This window comes from Dioscorea cayenensis, chromosome 3 (genome assembly GCF_009730915.1).
Source record: "Dioscorea cayenensis subsp. rotundata cultivar TDr96_F1 chromosome 3, TDr96_F1_v2_PseudoChromosome.rev07_lg8_w22 25.fasta, whole genome shotgun sequence".
Taxonomy (NCBI): Eukaryota; Viridiplantae; Streptophyta; class Magnoliopsida; order Dioscoreales; family Dioscoreaceae; genus Dioscorea; species Dioscorea cayenensis.
In genome coordinates, this window is record NC_052473.1 from 18,674,287 (window position 1) to 18,692,375 (window position 18,089).

The following is an 18,089-nucleotide window of genomic DNA, read 5'->3' on the forward strand; positions in this document are numbered from 1 at the left end:
CTTTCATGCAATAGCAATTCAAACTGATAGGAAATACTATATATGCATACTTCTCAAACTCTCTTCATTAATTCTCATCAAATAATTGAAAGAGACTGAATTGCAATTAGTTATCTTGAAGTGATTAACAAGTAAACTTGTAAATGTCTCTCTTTCTAGATGCAGGTAACATGACTATTATTTTTTCATATGTTCAAGAAATTAAGTTATATGTGTATCTGTACATGCATGAGAGAATTTAGTGTAATCATTCTGAATTAAAGTATTATCACATGAACAATATTATGTACTTTAAATTTCAATGACTACAATAATTTTTCGACGTCTAATTTGACGATATCTTAGTCCCTCGCTTACCTCAAATGCTAGCTTCTCTTTTACAAGTCTTAAGACGATAGCGTGAAAATGAATTGCATTGAAGATGATTGTCTGCAAGTCTGAAACTATCTGCGCACACAATCGTTGAACTTTGGAAAAGTTTCCGGAAACAAGAGGTGAAAATCGTCGGATATGAACAAAGAACAAGATCCGACAAATAACTAATCTTTTAGACAAAATAATACTTAATGACAATCAAAAGTTTCTTACTGAATTTAGCTCTTAATTTGGCAAATGACTAATGGTTGTCAGTTATCAACTCATTGAGTTCTTAGTGTTTAAAAATTAATTCAAACATCGATCAAAGTTACATCAAATTACCGAACAAAATGAGAGTTTCTTTCAAGAACATATATAAAAGATGAGATCAAATCTTCGACCGAAGAAATTAATTTCATATTTTGAAGTGCATGACAAGTAATTCATATCAAACTGTTCTCTTTATTGACAAAGTCAGTGCAGGAGTTCGAACTTTGAACTAATCAATACGAGCACAATTACTGGTAAGCCGATTGCGCACGCCATCATATCGAGATATATATATATATATATGTTCTAAAGCACATGTTCATATATATATATATATCAAAGGGAAAATTAAATGAAAGCACACCATATATAAGTTTATGTAATATTAATTAGGGTTTATAGTTATATGATAAATTGTTTCTTAACTTGTTCCGCACTTTGATGCCACCATGAACATTAATTCAACAACAAAGGAAACATAAAACTGAAGTTTCTTAATGAACCATCACAACTCAGCTGATTGAAAGATATGATCAACCTAACACTGAAAAAATATTCATGTTTAATTTAATTTATAATTAAACTGCAACTACTCTAGAGGCTGCTGGTTATCAAAGTCCAAGTGCTTGATCTATATATGCAACTTTGATCTTTAATTTCTTTAGGTGCACAATCAGCAATCATGTAGTTATCTGTAATCTTGACACCGATAAAGACCCTTTGATCGATCTTCGTTCTATTAATTTCGTATTATAATGATTTATATATAGTAAACCTAAACAAGATCGTCTACATGTTTAATTATATATAATAACTGATAAATATATATATATGCAAGCAAGCACACAACATAACTAATTAAAAAAGAGTGTTCTTAATTACAGTAAACCAACAGACAAGATTAATGTTTTGTTGCACCAAATCATTCTTTTTATTTCAGAAATGTTAACATTGCAATATATAAAATGCATGTATGAAGAGATCTATAATCAAATTGATGATAGAAAACTCCAATTTTAATTCTCTTACAATTATATATATAGTTCTCATCTATGATTTATATAGTAAATCAAAACAAGATGTATATGTATATATTATAACTAATTAAGAGTTCAAGCACATAATGCAACTAGAGTGTTCTTCTGAGCAACACCAAAAGAAAAGGTACATAAATATCAATGTTTTGTTGCACCAACTCACTTCATTTAATTTCAAAAAATGTTAACATACAATGCAAGACACATAACAAACTATATATTATTTAAGGAACAAAATAGATTTCTTATCACAAAATAGATTTCTTATCCGTGATTTATATATAGGAAACCGAAAGAAGATATATATATATATATATTATACAACAAGGGTGTTGTTCTAGCTAGTAACATCAACAGACAATATTAATGCTTTGTTGCACCAAATCACTTCATTTAATTTCAAAAAATGTTAACATACAATAATGCAATGCAAGATATATAACAAACTATATATATATATATATATATTATCTAAGAAACAAAATATATTTATTATCAGTGATTTATTGTAAACCCAAACAAGATGTATTATGTATATATATATATATATATATATATATATATATGTAATACAACAAGGGTACGTGTTATATATTCTAGTAACATATATATATAAACAGATTAATTAAGATTAATGTTTTGTTGCACTTAAATGATCACTTCATTTAATTTCAAAACTCTTGTAATTAATTCTTTGATCACAAACATAATAATGTTCTGCTTAATTGCAATGCTAGAACATATATATCTAGCTAGATCAAAGAAACAATATAAATTAAATATTTCACTATCAAACCATTAACTAAGAATGCAACTATACATATATATATATACATATATTCAACTATCAATGTCTATATCCATACATATATATAAAAAATCAATTTAATGATCACTAAACACCAATTCTCACTAACAATTATAAACCCAAAAATTAAACTTCGGAAAAAGACATGAATTGGAGAAAAACAAAGACAAGTTGGAGTATAAGTGTGACCCATAGAAACCCTAGTTGAAAACCCTAACAATTTTTTAGTGGATTGAAAACCAAGTAAGAGAACGGTCTTACAAAAATTGGTGGTTTTTTTTTTTTAATGTTAAACGGTTCGGTCCGGAGGGAACCCGGGCCCGGTTAACCCGACCGACCGGTTCCTGGTCAAAGGGGAACAGCGTTTGAATGTGGGTCCATGATGACGTGGAGTGATGTTATTGGTTGGGTCAAGCTGGATCACGGGAGGTTGGACAATGGCCCCACCACACGTGTCGTGTGGATTAAGATTGAGGGGGTTGGATTAGTGACATAATTATTCTCTAATTCTTAGCTAATCTTTGTCTTATATGGATAAATTGAAATATTAAAAATTCTTATTTTTTAATTGATGATATTTTTTTTTAGAATATTTATTTGAATATTATATGAAACAAGATTGTATGTGATTCTGAACAGAAACCCTATGAAAGCATGAAGGAGAAGTCAAGTCAAGAGTATTATTAGGTGTATTATTTTAAGGAAAACTATAATGTGCATGCAATAATAAACAAATATTAATTAGTTTTATTTTTATTTTTTATATTTTGAATATATATATGTGTGTGTGTGTATATATATATGATTGTCAAATCACAAAGCATTAGTAAAGACAAAAATAAATGATAAAATTGTCATATCATGATCTTTCTTTATTGTATTAAAACTCATTGATTATCTCTGCAACAAAAAAACTTAAAATTAAATACGGGACAAATAAAAGTGGCTTCTCCACATTTTTTTTTTTAAAATAAAAAGAAAGAAAAAAACTAACTTTGCCACTGAAAAATATTCTAATACATTCAAATAAAAGGTTTTAAGAAAAATAAATACATAAATTAATGCAACAAGAACAAATGTATATACAATAGATATCAAACTATCTAATGAATATGAATCATATTACATGCATATGTACGTACAATACTTGATTTTTTGTGATTATATGATTAATATTGTAATGTTAGAAATAATAAGTGGAGAAAATAAATAAATAAATAAATAAATAAATAAATGTAGTGAAGAAAAAAGGGTGTCTAATTAGTTGGTAAGAGCTTGAGGAACACACATGCACAGACATGCACATCCTCACCTCATAAAAACAAAAGCTTAAACTTCAATCTTCTTTGAAAATGTCAGCAAGAAAGAGACTCCTTAATTAGTCCTGATCATACATCAAACCCTAAATAAATTAAATAACTCTCAACTCACATACCTACAACTTCAAAGAAGTTGCCATCCCTCTTGCTTCCTTGTTAACCAGCAACATAAACCATTAATCTTCTATATATTCTGGTAAGCATGTTCATACTTTCTTTAAATATATATATAAATAAATAAATAAATATATATATATATATATGGATTCAAGGTTACTTATAAATCTCTCTTCTTTCAGGGTTTGATTCAAGTTTGAAGTTAATTATAAGAAGCTTTAATTACAGAGATATATCAAAAGGTGGTACATATATAGTACTGGTGCAAGACTAGTGCTTCAGTATTAATCATATTGTTCAATATGGAAGGAGGAGAAGGAGTGAAGGAGGAGACACTGCCTCCAGGTTTCAGGTTTCATCCTTCTGATGAAGAGCTTGTTACTTATTATCTCACAAACAAGATCTCTGATTCCAAATTCACTGCAAGAGCAATTGCAGATGTGGATCTCAACAAATCTGAGCCATGGGATCTCCCAGGTATATATATATATATATCTTCTAATTAATCCTTTTAGCTTATATTAATTATATTGATGATCGATCTCTCTATAAATTAATTAAGTTTTGATAGTTGTTTCTTGTTAAATTAACAGAGTACAACTAGAATATTGAATTGAGCTTTAATTTCTATTAATTTTTTTAAGTTATGAAAATTAAATAAAGAAGTGCAAGTTTAATAAAACATGCATGTACATGACTTGTTTAACAGGGAAAGCAAAAATGGGTGAGAAAGAGTGGTATTTCTTCAGTCTAAGAGATCGAAAATACCCGACCGGAGTCCGAACAAACCGTGCCACAAACGCCGGTTACTGGAAAACAACTGGCAAAGACAAGGAGATCTTTAGTAGCAACTCATCTGAGCTTCTAGGAATGAAAAAGACACTAGTCTTCTACAAAGGAAGAGCCCCTAGAGGAGAGAAAACCAATTGGGTCATGCATGAGTATCGCTTACCCTCCAAATCCCCTCTCAAACCTAACAAGGTTATATATCTTCATTTCCTTATTCTGATCCTTAACATATATATATATATATATATATATAAATTTTAAACTCATCAAACATATCTTAACACCAAATTAATATATATATTCACATCAATCTTATGCAGGATGAGTGGGTGGCATGCAGAGTATTCATGAAGAGCTCCGGAGGGAAGAAGTATCCATCCGGGCAGCCAAGAACTCATTCATACTCACTAAACATGGGGCCGGGCTTCGCGCCACCGCTAAATCAAGCCGATCTATATAATTTCGGCTTCGGTGCTGGCTATCTGAGCAACGCTGAGCTCGCGGAGCTAACAAGGTTTGCGAGAGGGACACCGGGTGTACTCCCGCCGATACAACCTCAACTCAACTTCCCTGGTGTTGCCGCCTTCTCCGGCCTTAATTTAAACCTCGGCGTGCCACCGGCACAACCACAGGGTTTTCGATCAATGCCGGCAACTGTAGGCCAAGCTCAAGGAGTTGTAGGAGAGGTGGCTCCTGCAGTGCCATCTGAGTGCATTCTTTCAGGCAATGCAGGAAGCTTGAATGGTGTTAGGTTCCAAAACATGGAGCCATGCATGGACTTATTAGAGGGTTATTGGCCTTCCTACTGATCTCTTTTAAGTGATCTTCATATATAGTAGTTAATTAATACTTAGTAATGATAATAATAATAATAATAATGATCCTTTAGATGGAGTTTGATTTAGTTACTTAATTTGTATAATTTCCATCAAAATAATAGATGGAGGATATATATATATATATATATATAGCTTGTTTGTTTGATGAGACTGTACGTCTGCTAAGTCATGAGATAGTTTTAATTATTTTGGTTGTAGATTTTTGTTGTTCATATTGAGAACTTGATGATCAGGAATTATTAATCAAGTATGCTCTAAGCTCTTAATTAATCACTCTTGTGAATTAGTTTTGTTTTTTAATCTACACATTAAAGGGGGTTTTTTTTTTATTGAGAACAATTTAATTTATTAAAAAAAAGGGGTACTTTGGATCAATTTCGGGTGTTTAAAAGTAAAATTACTATTTTTATGATGGGGAAAAACAAATGTTTCCACCAATTAAAAGATAAACACTGAGTTTATTTTTCAGACTAAAATATATATTTTTTATATTAAATATTTTCAAAGATGAAGGAAGGAGATTCTCAAAATAAGCAATAAATTAATTATTTTAAAAATTAATTTTTTTTTATGACTCAGAAGAACTTCTAGATTCTAGACTAACTTAGTTTTTCCGAATATAAATCACTTATTTTAAATAATAAAATATTTTTTTAAGATCAATATAAAATGTGTTTAGAAATAATGTCTCTGTCTCGGTGTTTCTGTATATGTTCAAAAACAAAGTCTTTATCTCAGCATTTATGTGAAATGTTTCTAGAAATAAAAGTATTTTTTTTTTCAAACTAAAATATTTTTTAATTTTTTATGGCAAAATTTTCCAAGGCCAAACTTTTAGTTACTAAAAAAAGAACAAAAAAAAATGTTATTTTTTCATACTATATTTGCATATAAGACTCATGCTTTGAGATGTGCGCACATCATGGGTCTTATCCGTACCTCCGTACATGGTTATGGGCCAGTTCAATACTTGGGCCAAGGCCCAATAAACGCAATTTTGGCGCGAAAATAACCGTTCTGGGGATCAACACATTATAAATTCTCACATTTTCCCGCAATCTCTCAAATCAATTGATTTCTTTCTCTTTCTTTTACTACTTTTCAGTTCGTTGGTGGTTTTCGTTTCTCTAATTTGCATCGCTTGTTCTGATTTCCAGAGTTTGTTTCATGGTAAGCAATTCAAAGTTTGATTTTTTAGTGAGATTGAATGGAATGCAGCCTAGAATAACCTTTTTTAGGGGCGGCATTGATGATACCTATCATTTTGATTTGGGAACTAAATTGCTTAGGGTTTAGTTGAATGTGGTTGATTTCTATGTTGATGTTTGTTAAAATTACAAATTTGTAACTATGTAATTTTACTATTCATATTGTCATTTTAATTTGAAGTGGGTATTGTGTAGTTTTTGAATAATTTACTTGTTGACAAAGTGGTTTGTGAAATTTTGTTTGTCATTATGGTAAATGGAGACTTTTCATCTTTGGCTTTCTATCTCTCTTTTGATGTATATAAAGCGGCTAAATAATTCTTCTTCTTTTGGTTGGAATGGTTGTGAAGCAGCTTTCATTATCAGGATATATATATATATATATATCTATTCTGAGATGTTATTTATGGGGATTCAAAATCAGAATGATTGATATTTGATTTAAGCTTCTGCTGGAGCATAATGTTAATTAGAAAACCCTACCTAATAGGTTCATGTTTAATATCTGCACCTATTCTCCAATATTGTCTGATGCTTAATGATCATTTTTGTCATTGGCTTACTTTTCTAGCTATAGCATCTATTTTGTTCTTAGTTAGCTATACTTCGAATAATATTGTTTAGCTACTGGCTATGTTGACCTGTGTTAGGCAGTATACCGTATCTACTTCCTGTAGGACAATCATGATTTGCGTGCAATGGAAAGAGTTGAGCTTGAAGTGGCATTTTAAAGAAAAAAGGTTGCAATGCTCCCTTTTTTCTTGCAAATTCAGGACGTTTGAGAAATGTAGAGTGGTTTTGTTTCTAAGGAATTTAATGGTTTTTGGAAAAAGAATTAGATTCTTTAAGAGAGCAATTAATTCTTTTTGATAACACTGAGCCACTTTTATCATTACTTTTATGTCAGTGTGTACATTGGTTTGTGCCCATACTTGTAAGAAATGACATATGTTTTGCAGAATCACTAATGCAAATTGGTTAGTAGGGGAAATAAACCTGTTTGTAATGCAAATAGACAGTTTTCTTTATCTTATTTGTTAGATTTTTCTTGCTCAGAATTTATAAAAGATAATTCCTGTAAGATACTCAAACGCCACTTTCAGCAGACAGGTAGATACTAGAAAGACAAATTGGGTTTCTCAACATTGTCAGAAAAAGCCCTCTTCTTCTCCATTGGTATGGTTGTGTTGCATGGGGCACTTGCTTCAGAAGAAAAGATCCAGTTGTAACCAAGGGCAACCTGCTGGCTTTTTGCAACTAAGGATTTATAAGTTGTCCAATGCCAGCAAATCATCCTTGGTTACATAGCACTCTTTGCTAATCCATTTAAGACCCTGCAACAAATGCTATTAGGTTGGATGGCTAAAGTTCTTTCACACCAATCAACACTGTCACTCTATGGGTAGCTGCAAGCATAATTAAATATCATGGAAGGGCCTTGCATGAGAAGAAGAGAGCCAGATGTAGCCAAGGACAACCCACCGACAATTTGATATTAACTAATTCTTTGTATCCAAATGGCGGCAAGTCATCCTTGGCTGCATTCCACTCTCTGCCTCTTCATGTAAGTCTCTGCAATGAGCTATATATCAGGGTATAGTTGTATGTTGTTGCACACTCACCTTGTGCCTCTCAAGTTTTGGTTGTTCTTGGGACTATACTAATGTCAGAATATATATAGGCCAGGCCAGGCCAGGCTTGTTGATAATTGGTTCTCATATTGTTTCATTCTTTGGTTGACAATGAAGAATAATTGAGATGCTTTGTATATTTTCTTATCTTTTCTGATATGATATTTGCTGCTTAAAAGAGCATGCTGTAGTGCACGGTTGCCATGCTTTATTATTTTTATATTTCCTCTCTGGGTGGTTTTTCAATTTACCTGTGGGTGGTTCAAAAGCAGATGTCAAGAACATGCTTCCATTTAGAGAGTAAAACAAGAGAGGTTGCTTCCATGTGTCTTCTGAAATATACTCGTTGTCCTGACAATGGAATATTGATTTGACAATTGGGGTCCTCATGCTTGGTACCTAATCTTGCAAGGGCAACTATGATGGAGAAAAGACCCAAATATTCCTCACTTTTCTTCTAAAATGCCTGCCAAAGTTTTCTGCACATACATTTTTTTTTTGAATTATTGCATCTTTTCTTAAGATGTGAGATATTTCATATTCAAGTTCGGTGTTCTACTACTGATATTGTTGTTTATATTTATAGGTGGGCTCTTTATGTGTAGGTTTTGCTTTTATAAGTATGCATAATGCTAAAGCAGCCTGGTACTTATAACTCCTAATTGGATTCTGTCCGCTGTAACTGTAAGTATTTGAGTCTTGAACTTGGCATTTTTACTTAAATTATGAATTTTGTGAATACTAACTTTCATGTTCATCGTTTTCTGATTGGTCGATATTACGTTATTGAGATACTTTGTCTCACATAAAACTGCATCATGGTTTTTTGTAGAGAGGAAATAACAAACCTTTTAATGCCCTCTTTTCATTTATCAAAGTGGTTTGGTATAATGTAGAGATTCTTCAAATGTAGTTTACACTTTCGTTGGTGATGGGTTCCTAAATTTAATCAAAGATGAAATTGGTCAAAATCATGAGCAAGCATGCCATAGCAGTAAACTTATTAGTAACATTTTAGCTTTTGATGCTTGAGATTTGAAACTGATGTATAGGAGATCTTTGATTTCTACTTGGAGCATAGCCTTGTCATTTGCTTCATCTTTTAGAGTTACATGATGATGCTTATCATACAATGTTTGACCTGCATAGATTTGTTTGTTCTTGTTCATCTTACCAATAAAATGTTTCCTTCCGTAGGTCAAGACAATATGAATTTCAACCAAAAGGAGAGTTTGGGAATCTTTTTTATTTCCTCATAAATTTATTTGTTCTTGTTCATCTTGTATGATGTTGAACTGTGGCTATGCAAATTTTGTTATGTTTAAAAAGGTTTTACCATGCATGTTAAACTGTGCAACTGTTCTAACTGTTTAAACACTCGTCCTTCCATTTCCTGATTTACAAATTAGTCTATATCATGATTGCCATATTGATGACCCCAGAAAATCATAGATTTTCAGAGCATTTGTTGGCTACTATGAGCCCAAGTTTCTTGAGCCATAAATTCAAGGATTTCACTGTTTTGAATATAAGATGAAAAATTTGATTATCAATTAACTGAGACAATTAAATGTAACAAATCAGCAAGTGAGTTGAAACATTTCACAAATCAGTAACATGATTGTTAATTTAACTGAGACCACTTTCTGGTAATGACTTTCTTTTGTCTTCAGTTCTGTTTCAATTCTTTGTCCTCATCTTTGCTTGCACAGATGTTGCTGAGCACAACCATGTAGCATCCTTTCACATAAGGATGTGCCCACAGTAGTGCTTTGATCATAAATATTTACTTTGCTTTTCATTCATCTACTTTGTTTCACCTGGCTCATTACCTTCATAAATTCTTAACATCAATGACCAAGAATATCAGGAGACTGTGGGGAGAATAAGTGCAAATAAAATTTTATAGACAAGTCAAAACCAATGTTTTAATTATGATAACCTTTTCATTTGATTCCAAATATCTGAAACTTTCTAGTATCTGTCTGCAATTTTAATTTTATACAGCTTTAATGCAGGTTTCATTTAAATGTATAATAAGTCATCAATTAGTTGGAGTGCAACACATGAAACTATGTTTCTTCTTTCTAAAGATCACAAACCCACATGACGGGCCACAAAGTAGAATTCATGAAACATGATTTCCACACAAATGCATGAGGAAATCCTGCATTATTATACCTCTTGCCATGCCAAATCTGGAGTATATCAATGCATTGAATTCATAAAGTGATTGATTGGCTGCTGCAACTGCAAGCATGATTCAAGTCATGAAGGAGCCTTACGTGAAAAGAGAGACAGCCAAACGTAGCCGCAAACGACTTGCCTTAAAGGCACTGTTCTCTTTGCCAGGAGCAGGCAAGCCATTCTTGGCTACGCTGCACTATCTGTCTCTTCACGCCAGGTCTCCTGATGACCACTGCAGGAAATCCTTTCTTTCCATATTTCAGCACAACTTTCTGAATGCCATTATCCATATTTATAGCCTACTGAGACTAACAAATGACCCAATTGCTGAACAAGTGGACGTTGAAAACATCTCTTCAACTCTTGTGGAATTCCTTTGGGCGCCCACTGAAGTAGTGAGATGCTTGTTAACTTGTAGGAATAGAATCTGGTAGAGATAAAGAACAGGCTGACTTTCATGAACCACATGCATGGCTAGAAGGCATGTTCATGTCATTGTCTCCTTAACTGATCTTTTCTCTTGAGTGCTCTCTTGCAACATTTTCTATGTTTTATTTGATAGAAATTGCTGCGGCACTCAATTTATCTTACTCTAAAACTAACAGAGATCTTCCAACATCTTTTATGATAAGGAAAATCAAAGTGTTCAAGTGTTATAATTCTCTTAGTCATGATTTGTCATGTGTATGACATAATTGACTAGAATGTTAGGCTTCTATAACCTTGTACTGCTCTCCTTTGACATGCATAGACTAGTGTAATGCTTGGATTTCCATTGGCTTTTTTTCCTCTCTTGTTGCTCTTCACTTTGTTATGGATTCAAAGAATGCTGATTATTCGAGGTTAGCTGATACTGTCTATGTTAAACATATTCATATTTTTGCATTACGTGTCTCTCTTATATTAGTCTAGTCTTTTTATATGCTGATTATTTGAGGTTAGCTAATACTGTCTATGTTAAACATATTCATATTTTTGCATTACGTGTCTCTCTTATATTAGGCTAGTCTTTATATTAGATTGTTACTTTATGTGGTCTCTATTTTTAACAGCCTAATGCCGCAATGTGATGTTAATTGGTGACTTCTTTTGCATGTCCTTTCACATTATATAGGGTCATTGATATGCTTTATTGATCTTTCCACATACTTGAATGCATTACCAGCTGGCAATGGATTGTTCCTTTCTCCACTCTGAGATCAATTTACATTTTTTTTCTTCTAAATTAGTATTTGCTCTTACTTTGGTCTTCTCCATATTCTGTTAAACACATAAAAAATATAAATTATATTTATATTGAATGCATGAATACATGGCTACATATTTTTAAGATGGTGACTAGTTTTTCCGTTCGTGGTAAATGCTCATTGTTCTGTTAATAAACAAGTGCCTCTTGTTCTCAGCATGCTGAGAAAACACTTGCTAATTTGCATCATCTTCAGGATGTTGTGTACCTCAGAAAATATTCAAATTTTTTGTAGTTTCAGAAAGTAAGAGATTTTTTTAGTTGGCCTTTCATGAAGTGTGAATATTCCTTAAGTCCAGAGGCAAGGTTAAAATGATATTATTTTTGTTTCTTTTGCTTTATATAAGAAGATTTGATTACTTTTGTCGAGTTTCACGTGTTTATTGCAATCTATCTTAACTTCTTTATCATATTGGAAGATCTCTTTTATGAGGGGCCTGCATCCTTTTTGAAGAGGTATAGCCTTTTGTCTTTTAGAAAACTAGAAAGACAAAGTTGTTTAAGTTGTTTAGGAATATTTATGAGCAATTATTTATATGCACTGACAAATGGCCGCAACAACACTCTGTTACCCTCTTGTGTCAAATTTGTATTAGCGTGGTTTTATCTCTAGCATGTAGCTTTCATGGAATGGTACAACTATTTAATTTAACTCGTTTGTCCTTTTTGACTGACAAATTTCTTTTATTCTTCACTTATCTTTTTGTCCTCCCAACACTTTTTCATAAATTTGCCGATCATTCAGAATAAGTAACATTGATTTATGAATTTAGGCTCTGCTGTCAATTGGCCATTTATGCCACATACCCTAATAGAATGAATGCCCTTCTGCCAATGGACAAGATCCTTAAGATGCATTTGTGTTGCCCAGATGTGGGCTACAGGCTCCTCTAAAAGCCATGTAGGTGCATTGCACCAGCTTTAGAATTCCTCGTTTCTCAGGGATGGAATCAGATTCTATGATTAAAAAATGATCCCATTTCAAATGCAGCATATGACTGTTCAACCTCAAATATTTAAGTTGACTTTTGCTTCGTAACACTAGCATGTTCTTGCTCTGTGACTTAATGGTGCATCTGATCTATTAAATGGATATTGATGCCAAAAAAATTAGTGTCCTTTTAGCAAACCAACCAAATCAAATCATGTTTAACCTTGTATTTGTTTGAATGAAGAAAACATTGTTTATCAGCAAACAAAAAAAAAAAATACATTGTAAAGATTTTCTTTTCTTTTCCTTTATTTCATTCAATACATTTTCTTTTCTGTACATGTGCAAACAGATTCTCATTGCATTCTTGGCAATGTTCTTCCAAGTGCGCCATCTTGCCACATTCTTTTCAGCTCATAAATGTGCTTTGCTGAATGTTCTTTGAGAAACTTAAGATATTACGGAGCTGCTTAAGAAGTGCTCCTGGTTAAGCATTTTTGAGGTGCATTCTCAACTGATTCTGCACAACCGCTATGATTATCTGGTTAACCCATGCAGTAATTTTGCTTCTTACACTTGGTCAAGTAGTCATTTTTCTCCCTCTTCTGCTTTCCTAATCTTATGATTCATGTTCATGTCCCTTGTCATTCTCATGCTGCCATGCAGCCCTCTCTGTGATATCTAATGATCTTAACACAACCATACTTATATAGTTTTGTATGATTGTGGCAATCTGTGACCATTGTTGCGTTGCTTCATTTGTCCATAACTGTTAGTTTATGTTTAACTTTTTAGCGTTCTAATCAGATTTGTCGATATTTATAAAAGAAAATATCTGGAGCATAGAGTTTTGTTAGATATAAGTTCTATTGTTATCATATCATAAATCTAAATGTTCAGAACATCATTTATTGACTAATTAAGTAAGTACAAATGTTAATTCTTTTATGCCATCATCATTTCCTTCTAGTTTATAAAAGGTTTTGTGTTAAAGGATTTGTTTGTTTCACAGAATTTCTATTTAAATGTTACATAAGTGGTTACTTGGACATTATTAACAGGTGTAATAAGGACAAAAGCAAAATCATGAAGCATGGATTTGCTTGCTTAAGTTATAGAAAGCCTTGTTTTTTGCATACCGTTTGTCATGTCAATGATGGAGTTCACCATATTTCTTTTACTGCATTTGTTATAACTTGTTGATCGGCAACTTCAAGCATATTCTAGTCATGCACAAGCCATACATGAGAAGAAAGAGAGCCAAGTCGCGAAGAATGACCTGCCCTCACACCATTGTTCATGAAGTGTGGGCAAGTCATTCTTGGCTGAACTCCACTCTCTGACTTTTCGTGTAAGTCTCTCTGATGAACACTATCAGAATTCCCCCCTTTTTATCAATATTTGAGCAAAGGTTTCTGAACTGACACATATGCTCTGGTGCTAGTATTGGTATTTATAGCCCTTGATCGTTGACAAAATGATCCTTATGTTTCTCTAATATCCTTTTATTTGACTTTCATCTATGGTATGCATGATTATTCTGGTATCATGTTTTATGTCCTTTTCATGTGAATGCATCTGTCATGTTTGCTTAATCGGCATTGCAGCAACCATGTGGTTAAATTCTTCTTGTTCAGCATTTTGTTTTTCTTTCGAGAAAAAGTAGATAAACCACGTAGTAACCTTATGTGAGCAGTGGACAATATTTACTTAGATTTTACCATCTACATCTATCTTCATGGAATGGTGGACCTCAACAATTTTGTCCTGCTCTATCAACATGCTTAGAGTAGTATTATATGCTTAAGAAACACAATCATCTCTTATTCTTCTCTTATCTTTTATGGATCTTCTTTTCCTTAATCCTACTTGATCACTTTTGTTGTGGATGTGAAATTTTCTGATTATTCCAGATAAGGTGGCATTGACTGAAGCCATTTGTTTCTGCTGTAATTGGCCACTTGCACTACAGGACCTCCCTTTGAATGTTCTTTTGGCAATGGATTGGATTCTTGAGATGCATTAGTGTTCCCTCAGGATTGACCTAAACCAAGTGGATTACTTTTGTCCCATATTTTTTTATCTATTATCTTATATATTTTTTTGTCTTAATAGAAATCTAAGTCTTAGAATTTTGATTCATTTAAAGATAACTTTGATTTTCTCTTTAATAGAATTGTTATATGACAAATAGGTTTTTTCCCAGGATAAGTAAGTTCTTGAGCTTTAGGTCTTAAATTTTTCATAATAGTACCTCCATTGACTTCAGCCTTACTAATGAATAAATCAGCTTTGTTCATACCCATGTTATGACTTTGGTTTGCTGCTGCAGAATAGCCCAATTTCAAAATGGGATAAGATGCTTGATAAGGCATGAGTTCCAAAAGGTTTGTAGCCATGCTATCTTTAGATTTCCTGAAAAACATCAGGGATGGAATCAGATTCTATATGACTTTCATTGTCTCAAATCTCACTGGAACATGTCTCTTTATATTGGAATAATTTCACTTTGACTTTTAATTGCCATATGATCTAGTGACTGGCTACTAATACCTAGAAAATCTCTGCATTTTTTCTAGTGAGAAATCCAAATAAAAATCTTGTTATATTTGCAATTTTTTTGCTACAGTTTATAGAACTGGCAATGGATGTCCTTTTTATGATAGATTTTCTGATTATCACCAGCATGTAAATTCTATTTAATTACTTTATATTATGCCTTTCAAAAGACATGATAAATTTATAAGCCACTACTTCATTTAGGTTTGATGAAAGAAAAGTTTTGTGGACTACTAATTCAAGAATCAAGACAGGCCGAAATAGTAGACTCCACCGAAATAGTAGACTCCATGCTAATTGTGCTTAATATTTCATGATTTTAATAAAACAATGTACATAAATATAGATTTTTGCCTTCAAATGGTGCTGCTTGTAAATATATCAATTCTTTACTCTATTAAGGATTCTCTTCCATCACCGACAATATAAGTACTTTTTTTTTGCTGCGTTGCCATCTTACAGTAGTTGTTTTAGGCAGTATTTTTGTCTAGAAATCTCATGATTGGTTTTCTGGAAATTTTGCAAGTTCTATCCTGTACTCGGATTCAATTTCTCCACTTCTTACTTACTCAATGCATATGACTCTAATTTTTTTTCTTCTTTTTATAAGAAAATTATTTAATTTGAATACATAAGATTATGCCAAAGTTGGATGTCCTGATACAAGAAATGTCTACTATTAGCCTTTGCTCTTCTGAGACATTGTCCAAATCCTCTGTTTATTTTTACACACTCCATCCTGTTTCTCTTATGGAATTCATTGTTATTGTCTCTAATTCTCATGCTGGTTCAGGGTTTCCTGCTTCTTCCTTGTATTTTCCTTTCATGAGTAAACAAGTGCTGCTATTTTTCATGTGAGCATTGCATGTGCTTCCCCAAATGTTCCTGAGCAAGTGGGTGGTCAATGTCTAACACAATCTTCTTGGCTTGCCTGAAAAAGAGTGTTAATTCTCCTGTAAGTCCACCAGCAATCTTTTTTCTTGCTCTTGCTTAAATAGTAAATATATTCCTTACTGTGCTCATGACTGCCCTGTTCATTTAGTGCCTTATGTTTCTGTACATCTTCTTCTTTCAGTCATTCTTTTTGCAAATGGATCAGATGTGTCAATATATTGAAAATATTACTGATACTAGTATTTTGTTAAAAGTTTATTGGAGGCTATTGTTTTATGCCCCTTTTTTTGTTATTGAATTTTACGTTTCACATTATCACTATGAACAAAAAGAGTTGAAGAAAGTGTAAAAGATGATGCATTGTTTTAATAGATTTCCGCTGTTCCTTATTTCAAAAGTATTTTGCATGAGAAAACTCGTTTCATTGATTCAAATTCATTTCAGATAAAAAAGAAGTCCTGATTTCACATACCTCTTGCTTTTTTAATGATGAAGTAAATCACACATCATGTATGTTGTATCTAGTATTTGATTGGCAGCTTCAGAATTCATTCAAGTCATGTGAAAGCCTCACATGAGAAGAAAGAGAGCTAAGGTTAGCTAGGAAGTGAGTAGCTAGAGCAACTCAGTCCTGGCTAAACTCCACTCTCTGCCTCTTCATGACAGGCTCTACAATGAACATTGTTAAGTACTCCTTGCTGTCTTCTCTCAGTTATGACACATCTTTAAATTTTTAGTACCCATATTTATAGCCATCAACCTATGTTTCTATATGATTCTTTGTTGAGTGCATCTTGAATGCTATGGGCTCAATTTTGTTATCAAACTCATTTGAAATTTTTTTAACTTTATTTATTTATTTATTTTATATGTTACAGTAAAATATGTTAAGAGAGAGTCAGGTTAAATGAGGGTGTGTAAGTACACTACCACAGATTTGCTCAATAAGATAAAATCCAGTCCCCTTTGCATGTTTTTCATGTACAATTTTTCTCTTTTTCGCTTTTAGTCTTCATTGTTGGTGGGCCTGCTTTCCAATATTCTTCTGATTGGCTGAAGCAGTTCTACTGAATATATTCTTACCAAATTATAAGAATATAATCTTGAATGGATTGGGAGATATGGAAGAGGCTTATCTAGAATTTGACATCGACAACGAATAGCTGAATTTGGAGGTTTGTGTTTCCTTTTGCACTGTATTTTTAGTAGTGCAAATCTATGAATTACTTGCCACTTGAATTTTCTATTTTTCTACCTTCATGTTATGTGTGATTCAATATTTTTTTCATTTTTTATCCTAAAGAATTTTTCATCCTAAAGAAGGCACCCTAGCTTAGAAATCATTGAATTTTGGATGGAATTGGATTCTGTCAAATATCAATGGTATAAATGATTATAATGTCAGTCTTTTTTTTTTTTTTATCAAATATGGTTTTGTTTTTTGAATTCCTTTTGCATTATGGTTTATCCACTCTCTTTTTCTTAAAAAAAGAAAGTCCTTTTGCTGTATTTGAATTTGGAGGTGGCCATCTTATCCATTGTAAAATGTTCTTCATTATTATCAACTAGCCTTAGCCAATGAATCAAGATCTCTTTTTCATAATGATGTTTCGTATGTAAATATATACATGTTAATCACATTGTTTTCAGAGAAGTGGAGAAAATTTTAATAAAACAAGTGTTCATGGTTGTGGGCGTATATATAGATATTCTGAACCATGAGTGAAGATCACTACAGTAAAACAAGTTGTTTTCATAGATAAGAAAAAGATAACTAATTAAAAAATTATAAGATTGAGAATGAAAATTAAAAAAAAAATTATAATGGATAGTAGAAGGGAGAGGAGAACCTCTTTTTTTATATAAATAGACCAAGACAGAATAGGTCACATGTGAT

The 18,089-nt window shown here is 32.3% G+C and overlaps 1 protein-coding gene across 2 annotated transcripts; it reads left to right on the plus strand.

The window, feature by feature from the left end:
* Nucleotides 1–3,923: 3,923 nt before the first annotated feature.
* LOC120255998 (NAC domain-containing protein 92) lies at nucleotides 3,924–5,703 on the plus strand. 2 transcript variants are annotated; one of them, XM_039263778.1, is made up of 4 exons: nucleotides 3,924–3,987; nucleotides 4,091–4,385; nucleotides 4,618–4,889; nucleotides 5,018–5,703. In XM_039263778.1, exons 2-4 carry the CDS (start codon nucleotides 4,211–4,213, stop codon nucleotides 5,504–5,506), a joined length of 936 nt encoding a protein of 311 aa, XP_039119712.1. In that variant the 5' UTR covers nucleotides 3,924–3,987; nucleotides 4,091–4,210; the 3' UTR covers nucleotides 5,507–5,703. The 2 variants fall into 2 exon arrangements, with proteins under 2 accessions (XP_039119712.1, XP_039119705.1); XM_039263771.1 differs by lacking the exon at nucleotides 3,924–3,987 and having other exon boundaries at nucleotides 4,057–4,385.
* Nucleotides 5,704–18,089: the final 12,386 nt, after the last annotated feature.

What these genes read in the sequence shown, in the direction of transcription:
- LOC120255998 (XM_039263778.1), top strand. Translation starts at nt 4,211, where the DNA reads ATGGAAGGAGGAGAAGGAGTGAAGGAGGAGACACTGCCTCCAGGTTTC. An exon ending in TGAGCCATGGGATCTCCCAG is followed by an intron (nt 4,386 to 4,617) that starts GTATATATATAT and finishes CTTGTTTAACAG; the next exon opens with GGAAAGCAAAAATGGGTGAG. An exon ending in CCCCTCTCAAACCTAACAAG is followed by an intron (nt 4,890 to 5,017) that starts GTTATATATCTT and finishes AATCTTATGCAG; the next exon opens with GATGAGTGGGTGGCATGCAG.